Source organism: Camelina sativa, chromosome 8 (genome assembly GCF_000633955.1).
Source record: "Camelina sativa cultivar DH55 chromosome 8, Cs, whole genome shotgun sequence".
NCBI lineage: Eukaryota > Viridiplantae > Streptophyta > Magnoliopsida > Brassicales > Brassicaceae > Camelina > Camelina sativa.
Genome location: NC_025692.1, coordinates 14707012 through 14720428, shown reverse-complemented (window position 1 = coordinate 14720428; position 13417 = coordinate 14707012). Strand labels below are relative to the sequence as shown.

At 35.4% G+C, this 13417-nt stretch overlaps 2 protein-coding genes and 2 long non-coding RNA genes across 10 annotated transcripts in view; 2 read left to right on the top strand and 2 right to left on the bottom strand.

Moving 5' to 3' along the window:
* The window catches only part of LOC109125939, a 16061-nt gene extending 13038 nt beyond the window's left edge, over positions 1–3023 (top strand). The window contains exons 5-7 of the mRNA XM_019228748.1: positions 2385–2467; positions 2538–2681; positions 2768–3023. Of these exons, the coding sequence (XP_019084293.1) occupies positions 2385–2467; positions 2538–2681; positions 2768–3023 (483 nt within the window). The remainder of the gene's footprint in view (positions 1–2384; positions 2468–2537; positions 2682–2767) is intronic.
* On the top strand, positions 9589–10161 carry LOC104709538 (pectinesterase inhibitor-like). Its single transcript, XM_010426134.1, has one exon. It carries the CDS (start codon positions 9589–9591, stop codon positions 10159–10161), a length of 573 nt encoding a protein of 190 aa, XP_010424436.1.
* On the bottom strand, positions 10242–11220 carry LOC104707185. 2 transcript variants are annotated; one of them, XR_754584.2, is made up of 4 exons: positions 11185–11220; positions 10789–10927; positions 10592–10687; positions 10242–10459 (listed from the first exon to the last, which is right to left on the bottom strand). It is a non-coding gene; the product is annotated as an uncharacterized LOC104707185 (long non-coding RNA). The 2 variants fall into 2 exon arrangements; XR_754583.2 differs by having other exon boundaries at positions 10242–10687.
* LOC104707184 overlaps positions 11251–13417 on the bottom strand; it is a 3128-nt gene continuing 961 nt past the window's right edge. For 2 of the 6 annotated variants that reach the window (XR_002033016.1, XR_754578.2), the window contains exons 3-8: positions 13179–13223; positions 13070–13101; positions 12788–12848; positions 12526–12710; positions 12130–12268; positions 11583–12028 (exon numbers count right to left, since the gene is read on the bottom strand). This is a non-coding gene — a long non-coding RNA (uncharacterized LOC104707184). Of the gene's footprint in view, positions 11535–11582; positions 12029–12129; positions 12269–12525; positions 12711–12777; positions 12849–13069; positions 13102–13178; positions 13224–13417 lie in introns of those variants that run through there. The other 4 variants (XR_754580.2, XR_754579.2, XR_754581.2 and 1 more) reach the window with 4 other exon arrangements.

Below are 13417 nucleotides of genomic sequence, written 5' to 3'. Positions count from 1 at the left end.
CTACGAAATTAGGATATAGATTTTCATATTGAAAAAAACCATTTTTGTTATTAGTATCAACAATGTTGTTTGTAAATATGTAATTGTTAGCTGTATCATAAAGTCTATATATTAACTACCAATTCGCAAACACATTTAAATTCTAAAATTGCATCATATCTATTAACTACAAACTTTGTCTTTGTTCTGTTATTATATCTATAAAAATAACATAAATTAGTAAAAAAAAACAAAAAAAAAAGATGAGACACTAAAACGTTTAATACGCAATGTTTAATCGTGACTGTTTGTATTCTTACAAATCCAGAAGCCCCTTTTCGTCTTCGATAGCAGAGAAGAAACAGTAAAAAAACCTAATTTGATAAAATCATGAGAATCGATTACATTTCTAATCTTCATCGGGAAAGAATGAATTGGTGTATCCACGCTAAAGTTTTAAATTCTTGGCATGTAAGGGAATCCATCACAAAACGTATTCTTCTTCTGGTGGACGAAAATGTTAGAGAAGCTAATCGTATGACAATTCTACTTATATTTGAAATTTTTACAATGCTTATATATTAGATTACTTACACGATGATTATCAAACTTTGTAGGGTGACACAATTGAGGTGGCCTTTGTGACAACTACACTTAAAAAGCTGTGGAAATATATTTACGAAGGTGAATGGTATGATATTAGGTCTTTCAAAATCATCAATCCAACAATCAGGGAAAGGAATACTCATCATCCTTTTCAGATCAAGTTTACGGATGATTCAACCATGACCCTGCTCGAATCAATCAACTCCAAAAATTACTTCCGATTCGAAGATTTGGATGATATATTTTGTGGAAGAATCAATCATCACATCTCTTTCGGTACGTTTTTCTATTATTTTTTGTAATTTGTTTAAGTTAGACTACATGAATATGGTTAATGCTATTTTTGTGTTGTGTAATCTAGAAACGTTTTAGGAATTTTGGAACTTTGTGTATTCGTCCCTCCAATAGAAAAGTACAAATTGAACTTTTTAGCAAAATATTTACATGTGAATGTTAAAAAGCTTTGGAGACATTCATTGTAAAGATAATTCCTGTTTTTTTGCCAAAAATAGATGTTTGCGGATGTGTAGTAGCTATGGAGGACAGAAGAAATCAGGGAAATGGAAATGGTGAAAATGAAGTTATTTTGACACTATTAAATGGCAGGTAAGACACATTTATTCCACTTTTATTGATTCTAAGAGTTATAAGTTTGGCTTTATTATAGAATGTAACAAGTATCTTCATCTATAGGAATGAAACTCTAAAGTGTCGTGCAATAAATTACTATGCTAACCTTTTCATGTCTTCATGGGAGTCATCTGGATGCCATCTCACATATCAAACTGAACCGGTGTTTTGTGTACTGCGTTTCTGGATGGTTGGAGAGTATGAAGGTATGTACTATTAATAACACTTGCTAGATTTAACAAATGCTAAAGACTAGGTTGTATACTCATTTACCAAACTTTTAAAACAATTTAAACATCCCTAGGTGAACCGTGTATTGTAAACACATTGGCCTCCTCCAAGATCTTTATAAAACCGGAATTTGAAGGACTTGAGCATCACAAGGCTATGTAAGTTTTTAATGTTCNAAACAATTTAAACATCCCTAGGTGAACCGTGTATTGTAAACACATTGGCCTCCTCCAAGATTTTTATGAAACCGGAATTTGAAGGACTTGAGCATCACAAGGCTATGTAAGTTTTTAATGTTTATTAATATCAAGTAGTGTACCATGCTAGAGTTTAACTTATGAATTTGTTTTAATATTTGTAGCTCGGAATTTGCTGGACGTTATTACATAAATCATATCATGGAGCATCAAGGTTAATCTTCAGAGGCTTAAGCTTTAGGCACATTAGTTTGAAAACGTTTTTTTGTATATGCAAATTTTAATTTTTTTTTTGAATGTTTGTATGAACAAGTACTAGAAACCCTTTTATGGGTTGCTTTCCTAAATTATCTCAATCGTCTTCACGAAATTATGAAATATTTTGGCCCAAATCATTATTCAACCTAATTTAAATTATCCATAACAAATGTATTGAGCTCATTAAATATTTAAAAATTTGCAAATGAGCTTCAAAATCTTAATTAAAAGTTTACATATATATATTATAGAAAACTATAATAAACATCTTATTAACTATTATTATTTATTTGTCCATGAAATTTAAAGTTTTAGATACAAAATTAATTAGAAATTTTCTAACATTATAAAAAATAACAAAACTTTACTTTAAAAATTTGGACAATTAATTTAGATTTTTTTTCTATTTAATTCTTGCCCGCACAGGCGTGTGGTAACTCTCCTAGTTACTTGTTTATGAAAATGTAACCATGCCTACGACAGAAGGCAGCTCCGCCTACTAGCAATAATGCAAGCAGTTCAGATTCAGCAGATAAAAATTCTGATGAAGTGTCTCCACAAAGCAGGTGAATATATTGACTTTTTCCATGTTGCTGTGCTTGATAATTATTGTCACTGATATTGGTGGTATGGCAGTGTTCAAACGATTTACGTTGAAGGATTCGGCTCTTCACTTCCAGAGAATGATATCAAGACCGCATTAAGTAAACATTTCAGTGCCTGTGGGGAGATCACAAGGGTTTTTGTTCCAACAAACTTTGAAACCGGTTTTTTCAAAGGGTTTGTGATTTTCTCCTCAAATTGTTACAAGTTAAAGTTAAAGACGTTATAACTAAAAGCTATGTTTTTTATTTTTCTTTTGACAGATTTGCTTACATTGATTTAAAAGGAGAAGCAACGAAGGCGTTGGAACTTAATGGTAGTCATATGATTGGAAAGGAACTTGTAGTTAAGAAGGCTCTACTTATAAGAGATTCCTACACTGGACATTCTGGTAGTGATCGAGGTTCAGGCGGTCATTTTGGCAATGTTGGCGGCCGATTTGGCGGTCGTTTTGGAAATGTTGGCGGCCGATTTGGCGGTGGTCGATGTGGAGGTTATGGTAAGTGTGGCCGTTGTTGAAGCTTTAGAGGTCGACGACATTATTTGTCTTCTGTAGTTGATTTTATTTTACCAGAACAATCTGTCAATCGTCTTCATTATATAGCTTAACCAGTCCTTCAATAACATACACAGTCAAGTCAATGTTTGGTCGCCAACATATGTCTCACCGGAGTTCCATAGATCTCCCGATGAGCTCTCTGATAATGAAATTGTCTCCACTCACTTCCGATTTCAGCTTCTTCTTCTACTTCTCTCTCTGTTCACGACAAACCCGTTTTTAATTCTGATCGAGAGCTTCGAGAATCCCGTCGAAAGGAATGGACTTTCTGGTTGTTTATGTAACGATCCACCAGAAATGGTTCTCTGCTTTGTTTGATCGAAGCACAAAGATAAGAGGAAATTTGATTCTTTGAGGAGACGTCAAGTTTTAAGGAAGAGACTGAAGCATTTGATACGTTTTGGGTGACAGACTTGAGAACAGAACAACGACAAAGCTAGAAAGTATTGTTTATTAAGAGACAACGGTAACAAAATGAGAGAATTGCTTTATGGAGTCTCTCCCCTCCCCCTTACATAGTTTATCAACTCCCCGATGAAACATTCTCCTTGCCCAACCTACTACATAAGTATTACTACTGAGACCCTGTCTCCACATACTAAACCGTTACAGCCATATACTAGGACAGTAACATTTATTCATTAACTAAGATAACTCTCCAAGGCCCCATTACAATTTCTTGGAGCTATTGGATCCATTAGTTTGACTGCTAGCGACTTGGGTTTCTCTTCTTCCTTTGGTAGCGGTAGAGAATAGGAGGATGCTGGACCTCAAATGTATCATTACTCCGGCCTTTGAAATTAACCTTGTCCTCAAGGTTCAACTTGGAAATTGTCCCTTGATGGTGCTAACCCATTCCCAGAGCATTCATAGTTTGGCAACCCCCTCCATTTGATTAGGACCTCCGCTTATCCGGACACATGATTCTTGCGAGAGTCCAGCACTATTTCTGGTTCTGCTTCGAGCATTCCTTCCTCCGTGAGTTGCTTTGGAATAGAGGCTGCCACAATCTGGTCCCCCACTGCTCGTTTTATTTGTGACACGTGAAATGTCGGATGGATCTTTGTCGTGTCAGGGAGCTTCAGCCGGTAAGCCACCTGTCCCACTCTGGCCTCGATGTTGTAGGGGCCATTGAACCTTGCTGCTAACTTCTCATTGGTCCTTCTGGCCAGCGACTGGCGCCTGAAAGGTCTCATCTTGAGATACACCTGCTCCCCCACCTCAAATTCGACCTCTCGGTGGTGTGCATCTGCTATCTTCTTCATCCGCTGCTGAGCTTTATGAAGTTGTTCCTTGATCAGCTCCAACATTGCATCTCGTTCACGCAACTGAGTCTCCAACTCAGCATTAGCAGTGGAACCGTTCTCGTATTTCACCAAGGTAGAAGGTTTGCGGCCATAGACCACTTGAAAGGGTGACATTCTGATGACAGAATGGTACGACGAGTTATAGAACAGCTCTGCCCATGGAAGAAACTTCGACCAGGTGTGTGGTTGTTCCCCCGCGAAGTAGCGCAAATAGGTTTCTAGACTCCTGTTGGTGACTTCAGTCTGACCATCAGATTGAGGATGGTAAGCCGTACTGAAGTAGAGATTGGTTCCTGCTAGGCGGAAAAGCTCCTTCCATAATTTACTGGTTATCACCTTATCCATGTCCGAAACAATTGTTTTTGGGAACCCGTGCAACCGCAGAATCTCCTGAATGAACAGATTAGCCACGTCCGTGGATGTGAACAGGTGTTTGATGAGCAGGAAATGAGCATATTTGGTCAACCTATCGATCACCACCAAGATCGCATTATTACCACCAGACTTTGGCAATCCTTCGATGAAGTCCATGGAGATGTCTTCCCAAACCTTTTCTGGTATTGGTAAGGGTTGTAACAGTCCACTAGGAGCCAACGTTGAGTATTTGTAACGTTGAAAAACCAAGCAAACTGCAACATGTCGCCGTATATCTGTCATCATCCCCTCTCAATAGAATAATTCTCCAATCCTATTTTGAGTTTTCAGAACGCCCCCATGTCCTCCCAACTTTCCATTATGAAACTTTCTCATAATCAGTCTCGTGATGGCTGAGTTCTTGGGAATTACCAGCTTGCCTTGTCTTAACAGTCGGCCTTGGACTAAAGAGAACTCAGGATGGGTTCCCTCATCTTATTGCAGGCCCTTGATAATGTTGTTCAATATATGGTCCTTGTCCACCTCTGAACTGATTTCCTCTAACTGGATGGCTGCAGGGACGAATATAGCAAATAATGAGGGCACTACTTCCTTACGGGACAGCGCATCTGCAGCTTTGTTCTCCAGACCGGGTTTATAATGAATATCAAAGTCGAATCCCATTAGTTTGGTGAGCCACCTCTGATACTCCATGTTTATCTCTCGCTGCTCCAACAAGAATTTCAGACTCTTCTGGTCTGTTCTTACCAGGAACCTCCTTCCTAGTAAGTAGTGGCGCCATTTCTGAATTGCAAAGACAATTGCCATGAGCTCTCTCTCATATATAGACTTAAGTCTCTGTCTCCGATAAATTCTGGCTGTAATAGGCAATGGGTCTCTCCTTCTGCATTAGTACAGCCCCCAACCCGAATCCAGACGCATCCGACTCCACCACGAACACCTCCGTAAAATCTGGCAATGCCAGAACTAGTATTGTCGTCATAGCCATTCTGAGCTTGACAAAAGTTTCTTTGCTTTGTTTACTCCACTCGAACTGATATTTCTTTAACAGGTCCGTGAGTGGTTTGGCTATCTCGCCATATCCCTGTACAAATTAGGTGAACTCATGGCTACGCGATTTAGACCTACGAGCATTCAACGGAGGATTGCGACCAAGTCAGAAAGATTCAAGCTATGAACCAAATTTTTCTGGAATCTGGATCCATTCCATAACCACGGATATTTGTAATAACATTAAGATCAGTTCATATGTGAAAGATATGGATATCTCAAGTAAGTGGATCTATCCCAGTCTCTGTTTCACGTCTGAGCCAAAGATCGTATTACACAGATCAACTCAGCAATAATTTCGACACGAAACCACTTGTAGGATATTAATGGTTCTCTTATGTATCTAACAAGCTCAGGAACATAATATTTTTCCCACGGATCACGGGGATACACTCCATTTGCCAAAGGAGGTCAATCTAGTTCTTCACATGAAGAGTTTTAGATCTAATTGTTTAGGTGCTTCCAGAATTATGTTTGGCACCCAAGAGTTGTTTCTACAAAGCCCAAGGTGAAGAAATCATACAGCCCATGTTTTTTCTCAACACCAAATTGGACCAAGGAGTCAAAGGGAAAGACGGTCAAGGATGCACTTAATGGGTTAATTTAGGAGCTTATGGCCAAAGAGAGCATGAAAAATTCTATAAGTGATGATGTTTATCATGTCTTGTCCACTTTGAGCCTAATACAAGCCCAAAAAAGCCCAAAATAATCACTTTATTTTGTGGTCAAAGAGAAATCACAAAAATAAAGATCAAGAGTCACTTTGGAGGAAGAGAAACATGCACCAAGAGTTGGGTTTTGATTCAACTTAATATCTCTACTGTCATCTAGTTTCAAGAATAATTAATTATTGGCTTTGTTACCAAATTTCTTATCTCTATGTAAACACATGTAATCTCATCTGAGAAATAATCAATTCAAGAAATCTTTATCTTTTATTTGAGAGTGGAAAACTCCTTTGTTCCTTTTGGAATTTGTTCTTTCTCCTTGGTGGGCTACATCAAAGAGATCTCCTTGGTGGGTTACTTCAAAGAGTTTACGGTATATCAAGTGATTCTGCCGCGCTTGACGTTGCTATTCATTAGTTGAGGATTGAAGAATCATTATAAGAGAGTCTAGGGCACAAGGATTTTCGGGATTCATCTCACTCCTTGTCATTTGTCTCCGCGAAGCTTCTATCTAAAGTTTCACCGCCTTGCTTTGTTTGGTTTGTTTTAAGAGAGTTTGAGGCATAAGGATTTTTGAGTTCATCTCACGCCTTATCATCCAGCTTCGTGAGTCATCGGAGTTCTAGGATTATCAGTCTACCTACCTTAGAGTGTCGATTTCTTGAGAGAATCACATCAACTCTACTGTAGATTCCTTTGTCGTTATTATTTTGGGAGAGAAGACGATAAATTTGCTCGACTTACTTTTCATACATAAAGAATTAAAGTGGCTCAATAACCACTTATTAAAAACATAACCCACAGTCCATTAACCTTGTTTAGCATTAGAAAAAAGGGGAAGAAAAAGAGGACAAATGTCAGATATACAAGTATCAGATATACAAGTGTCACGTGGCAATCAGTTGGATTTTCCTTAGAGGTGGAAGCTTACTTTATTATATTAAATGTTTAACTTAGATAACTCCTAAGTATCTTAAACTAATCCTAATCCATATCTCGGTAGGAAATAGTATAGAACCTTCTTATCTTTGCTTGTCCTTCAAGCTTAAGCTAACATAAACAATATTGCGTCAAGATTTTATTAACCCTACCAAATAGGAATCACAATTTCCTTACACCAAATTTGATATAACAGTTTTTGAGGTTGGACTTAGTATATTAGCTACTATGGCATCAGGTCTTGATTGACTTAGTATATTAGCTAATTTCTATCTTTATTATAAACTAGATAAAGACCCGCCCGATGTGCGAGTTTAAAGTTTTGTAAATAAAATTTAATTTAATATAAATATATTAAAAATTTATTGTAAATTATTTATAAATTTTCTTTTTGATATAATACACTGATTTATATCACAAATCTTTTATGTATGTTCCCATTAAATGTGTATTTTTGTACACCTAGGTATATTGTATGTTACAAATATATTATTTACCACCACCTAGAAAATGTCTATATGAACAAATTAAACCAACTATTATATGTCTTTTTAGTTTTACTTTTGCATAGTTTCTTTAATCACTAAAATTGTTGGCTCAAAAAATATTTCAAATAAAAAATAAATTACAACACAATAGTGTATGACCAACCATGCAGAGAACCTCGGTTCTGTCCTTCTCCTTTATGGAGAGAACCTTGCGTCCAACCACCTCCACCATGGAGATAACCTTGGCTCTGCCTTTGTCCTTTGGAGAGATAACCTTACGTCCAACCTCCTCCACCATCCTCTCTTGGGGAGATAACCTTGCGCCCAACCTCCTCCACCATAGAGAGAATCTCGGCTCTGCCCTCCTCTTGTGTGGAGAGTACATGTTCACGTCTTTTAGCTATCTCAAAGTGGCTTACTCCAACAACCAATGAAACTAAAGACTCTTTTCCAGTGACACAAAATCTTTTAATAATAACTAATGTTAAAATTTCCTATGTATTCGTGGAAGTTTCTTTGACACACCATGATGTTGTCTTTGTCTCCGAACTCCTATGGATCTATCAACAACAATTTATGTTTATCCAATCTATCTATCTATGTTTGTTGTAAGTTTGTGTTTGATTAGCTTGTTTTGTCCAACCATTAGGTTGATGAGCTTCTCCTTTTTATCTCCTTTTGGGATTGAACGAATGATAATAATTATGTTTGCACAAAAAGGTCTATAACCAACCAATTAAGGTTAAGAAATTATAAAAAAAAATAATTTGAAACAATTAAAAAAATAGTAAAAAATTATAATCACGGTAATTTATGAATCTCAAATAATTCAAAGGTGAAAATATAAATTAAATAAAACAATCTAAAACTACTACAATAAATTTTAAAATACAGTATTAAAAAAGAAGATGCATATATTAATTTTCCTTTTTTTTTGTCAACATATTAATCTTACCTATTCCAAACTGAAAAATAATAAATTATGAGTATATTTTGGAAAAAAAAAAAAAAAAAAAATTTGTCTTCCCATTAAAAATGTTTCACCAATAAAACAAAATTGAAAGCATTATTTTCGAATAAATTATTTTGTTAAATGAAAAATATGGGATGATCTATGTTTATATAGAAGCGATTATTTACATATTTTAGAATTAATAATTTACTGTATATTTTCCGTAATCTCTTTTCTATTTTTTGTAGAATTAATAATTTAAAATTTAAATAGGTAAATAATGTTATAAATTTAAAATAAGTATATAATCTTATAATTATTTTTAAAAACTGCTTAATTTTTGTAATTTTTTTATAATAATTATTTTTTATATTATTAATGTTGTTTAAAACAAATTTTTTGTATTTTTTTGTTGTCGTAATCTTAAGTTCCCTATTAAATATTAACTTTTACACATGTTAAAATCTTAGATTAATAACTTGATATGTGTCAAAATTATGGTAAGGGCTAACTTTGAAAACCCAATTATATATAATAAGATATTTTTACTATTTTATCACAATTTCTTATATAATGTAGAGTTTGTTACTTCATTAAGGTGATTTTTTTTGTCCAACAAAAAAAGAAGAAATTAAGGTGATTTTTTTCTTAATAATGTAGACATCCTATAAAGATAGAAAATTTCATATATAAGAGCTACATTAAAAAATAAAATAAAACATAACTATTCTTCAACACTCACGAAGATGGCCGTTTCTGGTGTGAGAAGTAATGTATTTTCATTTCTTCCTCTTCTTCTTATTTTATCAATCACCCCTTTGTCTTCGTCTTCATCTTTTTCACCGAGTGACAAAGTCACAAAAGCATTACTTGATCAACTCTGTTCACAACCAACAATTTACAAGCACTTCTGTATCCCTTGGCTAACCTCTGACCCTACAACGTTCACCCTCGACCTGAAAGGTCTTGTCCCTGTGGTCTTCCAGAAGGCGGAAATGTTGGGCTATAAGAACCTGGCCATGATTGAAGGCTTGCATAGAACAACGAATGATCCGACGCTTAAGATCCCATATGGGTCTTGCATAACAGGTTATGAATTCTCAAATACAGCACTGAAAAAAGCTAAACAGCTTGCAAGGTCTAAAGCGTACGTGTCAGCATCTAAGGCAGCTTTTGAGGCCTTTGATAGTATAAATATGTGCGAATCTCTGCTAGAAGGATTGGCAACACCAGCTAATGTTTCAAAACGCAATATGTGGTATGAAAGAATGTGTAACACTGGCATGGCTTTCTCCGATATTTTGGCTTTTGGACTATGAAAATGTCATTATCTTGGTAGTTTTTTTGAAACCTATAAAATCATAGCACTACAATAAATATCTACATTGATAGCAGTTGATAGCAGTAGAAAAATGCTATAATAGGTCATTCATAACTTTTTCACAAACGCTATGTTAGATCACTGTTATCGTAGATATCACACATACAATAGCGTCGTATAAATATGCTATGATAGAGTCTTCTACCATATTGTTATCAGGTTTTTTTAATTTTTTAAAATAATGTTATAAGTCATTTTACACAGACCAAAATGACGTATTCTTTATGTTCTTCGTACTGCAAGACAGACCAAAATGCAACAATAAATATGCTCAGTTACATTTTCACTAACTGGCAATAAGCAAAAAGGTACAGCAGATAGTAATCCATAAGCAACAATTCAGTCTTTTCTCAATTACACATACTTACAAGGTGTGTAATCACTTCACAGTCGCTACCAGTGTGGAATTGATGAGACTTGAGCTTTTCACGCAAAACCTTGTGGTTGTATATCTCTCCATTGACCTGACATCGTGAGCACATTTGATTTACTATTCAGATGATACAATTGACAAAGGTCTAGAATTTGACATTTGTTCACACATGATTGACATTGTTTCAAGTACCGTGACAACGATGGTCTTGTCTTTGATATAGAGCGGTTGGTCTCCAGAAGTTGGGTCAATGATGGCTAAATGCCCATGAGCAAGATAACAATATTCATAACAATGGACTCCACTCCAATCAGGACCTCTATGCCTCAACCTACACAAACAGAAGTAATCAATCCAAACAATCAATTCGGGTCTTCTCTACAAAGATCAAATCTTTTTTTTTCAGCCAAATCAAACAGTGACTGATTAAGCAAACACATCTTATTCCCTCCTTAAAAAAGTTTTCAACTTTTTTAAAATTCATTCATAAACGATTCTTCAGTATACAATGCGCAGCCTTTATAGATTATGAGAACAAGTTGATGGGTGATTGATAAAATGAAACAGGGGAAGATTGAGAGAGAGTACCCGCGATAGAGTTCGATGATACGAGAACGTTTAGCTNGAACAACGAATGATCCGACGCTTAAGATCCCATATGGGTCTTGCATAACAGGTTATGAATTCTCAAATACAGCACTGAAAAAAGCTAAACAGCTTGCAAGGTCTAAAGCGTACGTGTCAGCATCTAAGGCAGCTTTTGAGGCCTTTGATAGTATAAATATGTGCGAATCTCTGCTAGAAGGATTGGCAACACCAGCTAATGTTTCAAAACGCAATATGTGGTATGAAAGAATGTGTAACACTGGCATGGCTTTCTCCGATATTTTGGCTTTTGGACTATGAAAATGTCATTATCTTGGTAGTTTTTTTGAAACCTATAAAATCATAGCACTACAATAAATATCTACATTGATAGCAGTTGATAGCAGTAGAAAAATGCTATAATAGGTCATTCATAACTTTTTCACAAACGCTATGTTAGATCACTGTTATCGTAGATATCACACATACAATAGCGTCGTATAAATATGCTATGATAGAGTCTTCTACCATATTGTTATCAGGTTTTTTTAATTTTTTAAAATAATGTTATAAGTCATTTTACACAGACCAAAATGACGTATTCTTTATGTTCTTCGTACTGCAAGACAGACCAAAATGCAACAATAAATATGCTCAGTTACATTTTCACTAACTGGCAATAAGCAAAAAGGTACAGCAGATAGTAATCCATAAGCAACAATTCAGTCTTTTCTCAATTACACATACTTACAAGGTGTGTAATCACTTCACAGTCGCTACCAGTGTGGAATTGATGAGACTTGAGCTTTTCACGCAAAACCTTGTGGTTGTATATCTCTCCATTGACCTGACATCGTGAGCACATTTGATTTACTATTCAGATGATACAATTGACAAAGGTCTAGAATTTGACATTTGTTCACACATGATTGACATTGTTTCAAGTACCGTGACAACGATGGTCTTGTCTTTGATATAGAGCGGTTGGTCTCCAGAAGTTGGGTCAATGATGGCTAAATGCCCATGAGCAAGATAACAATATTCATAACAATGGACTCCACTCCAATCAGGACCTCTATGCCTCAACCTACACAAACAGAAGTAATCAATCCAAACAATCAATTCGGGTCTTCTCTACAAAGATCAAATCTTTTTTTTTCAGCCAAATCAAACAGTGACTGATTAAGCAAACACATCTTATTCCCTCCTTAAAAAAGTTTTCAACTTTTTTAAAATTCATTCATAAACGATTCTTCAGTATACAATGCGCAGCCTTTATAGATTATGAGAACAAGTTGATGGGTGATTGATAAAATGAAACAGGGGAAGATTGAGAGAGAGTACCCGCGATAGAGTTCGATGATACGAGAACGTTTAGCTTAAGTGTTGTCGATGCAACCAAGAACAGCGAGAATCCCACACACATTGTGTTAGAGTCAAAAGAGTCAAAACTTGACGAGAAGCTTGGCATGATCAGTGATTACTGCCATTGATTCCCGCAAACCATCATATCTTCTTAACAGTCTACCCTGTTACATTTACACATCTTTAGAATCAGAATTGATTTAAGAGACTTAATTAAAAAAGGTTTCATACTTTATTAAACCTTTCAAACTTAAAGTCACTTCAAAATCTTCCCACAATGCTTGGACTTTGGAGATCACTTCCTGAGTAACATAAGGAAGTTTACTTTACTTATTAGTTACTTGACTCGAAACTGTAACACTTCTACTCGTAATAAAAGAATATGTCTTTCTTATACAAAATCTAGAGAGCTTATCAATGTCGCTACCGGGTAAAGAGTGAGACTGACTTTCGAATCTGGCACATATATTCTCTTCCCCTAACAAAGTACTAAACCAAACAAATTAAACTAGTTTGATGGTACCTTCACTATCACCCATCTCTCAATGCAAAAACCTGTAAGGTAGTTAAACTTTTAGAGAAAACAACAACAACCACAATAATGTACTAACTCAACCATTCAAAATACTAACCTGTCTTGTGATTACAAGAAAAGAGAAGCTTCTCTATCTCCAAACCTGTGCGACAAACAACAACAAAAAAATTAAATAATTTGGACCACAAAAGAAGAAACCAAACAAAGTTCAGCACTTTTCCCACAATACCAAAGCAGTAACACTAGTGATAAATCAAAAATGTTTTTAACTTTTAACCCAAATAAACCTAAAGAGAATCACAAAAAAAAAAAAAAAAAAAAAAAAAAAAAAAAAAA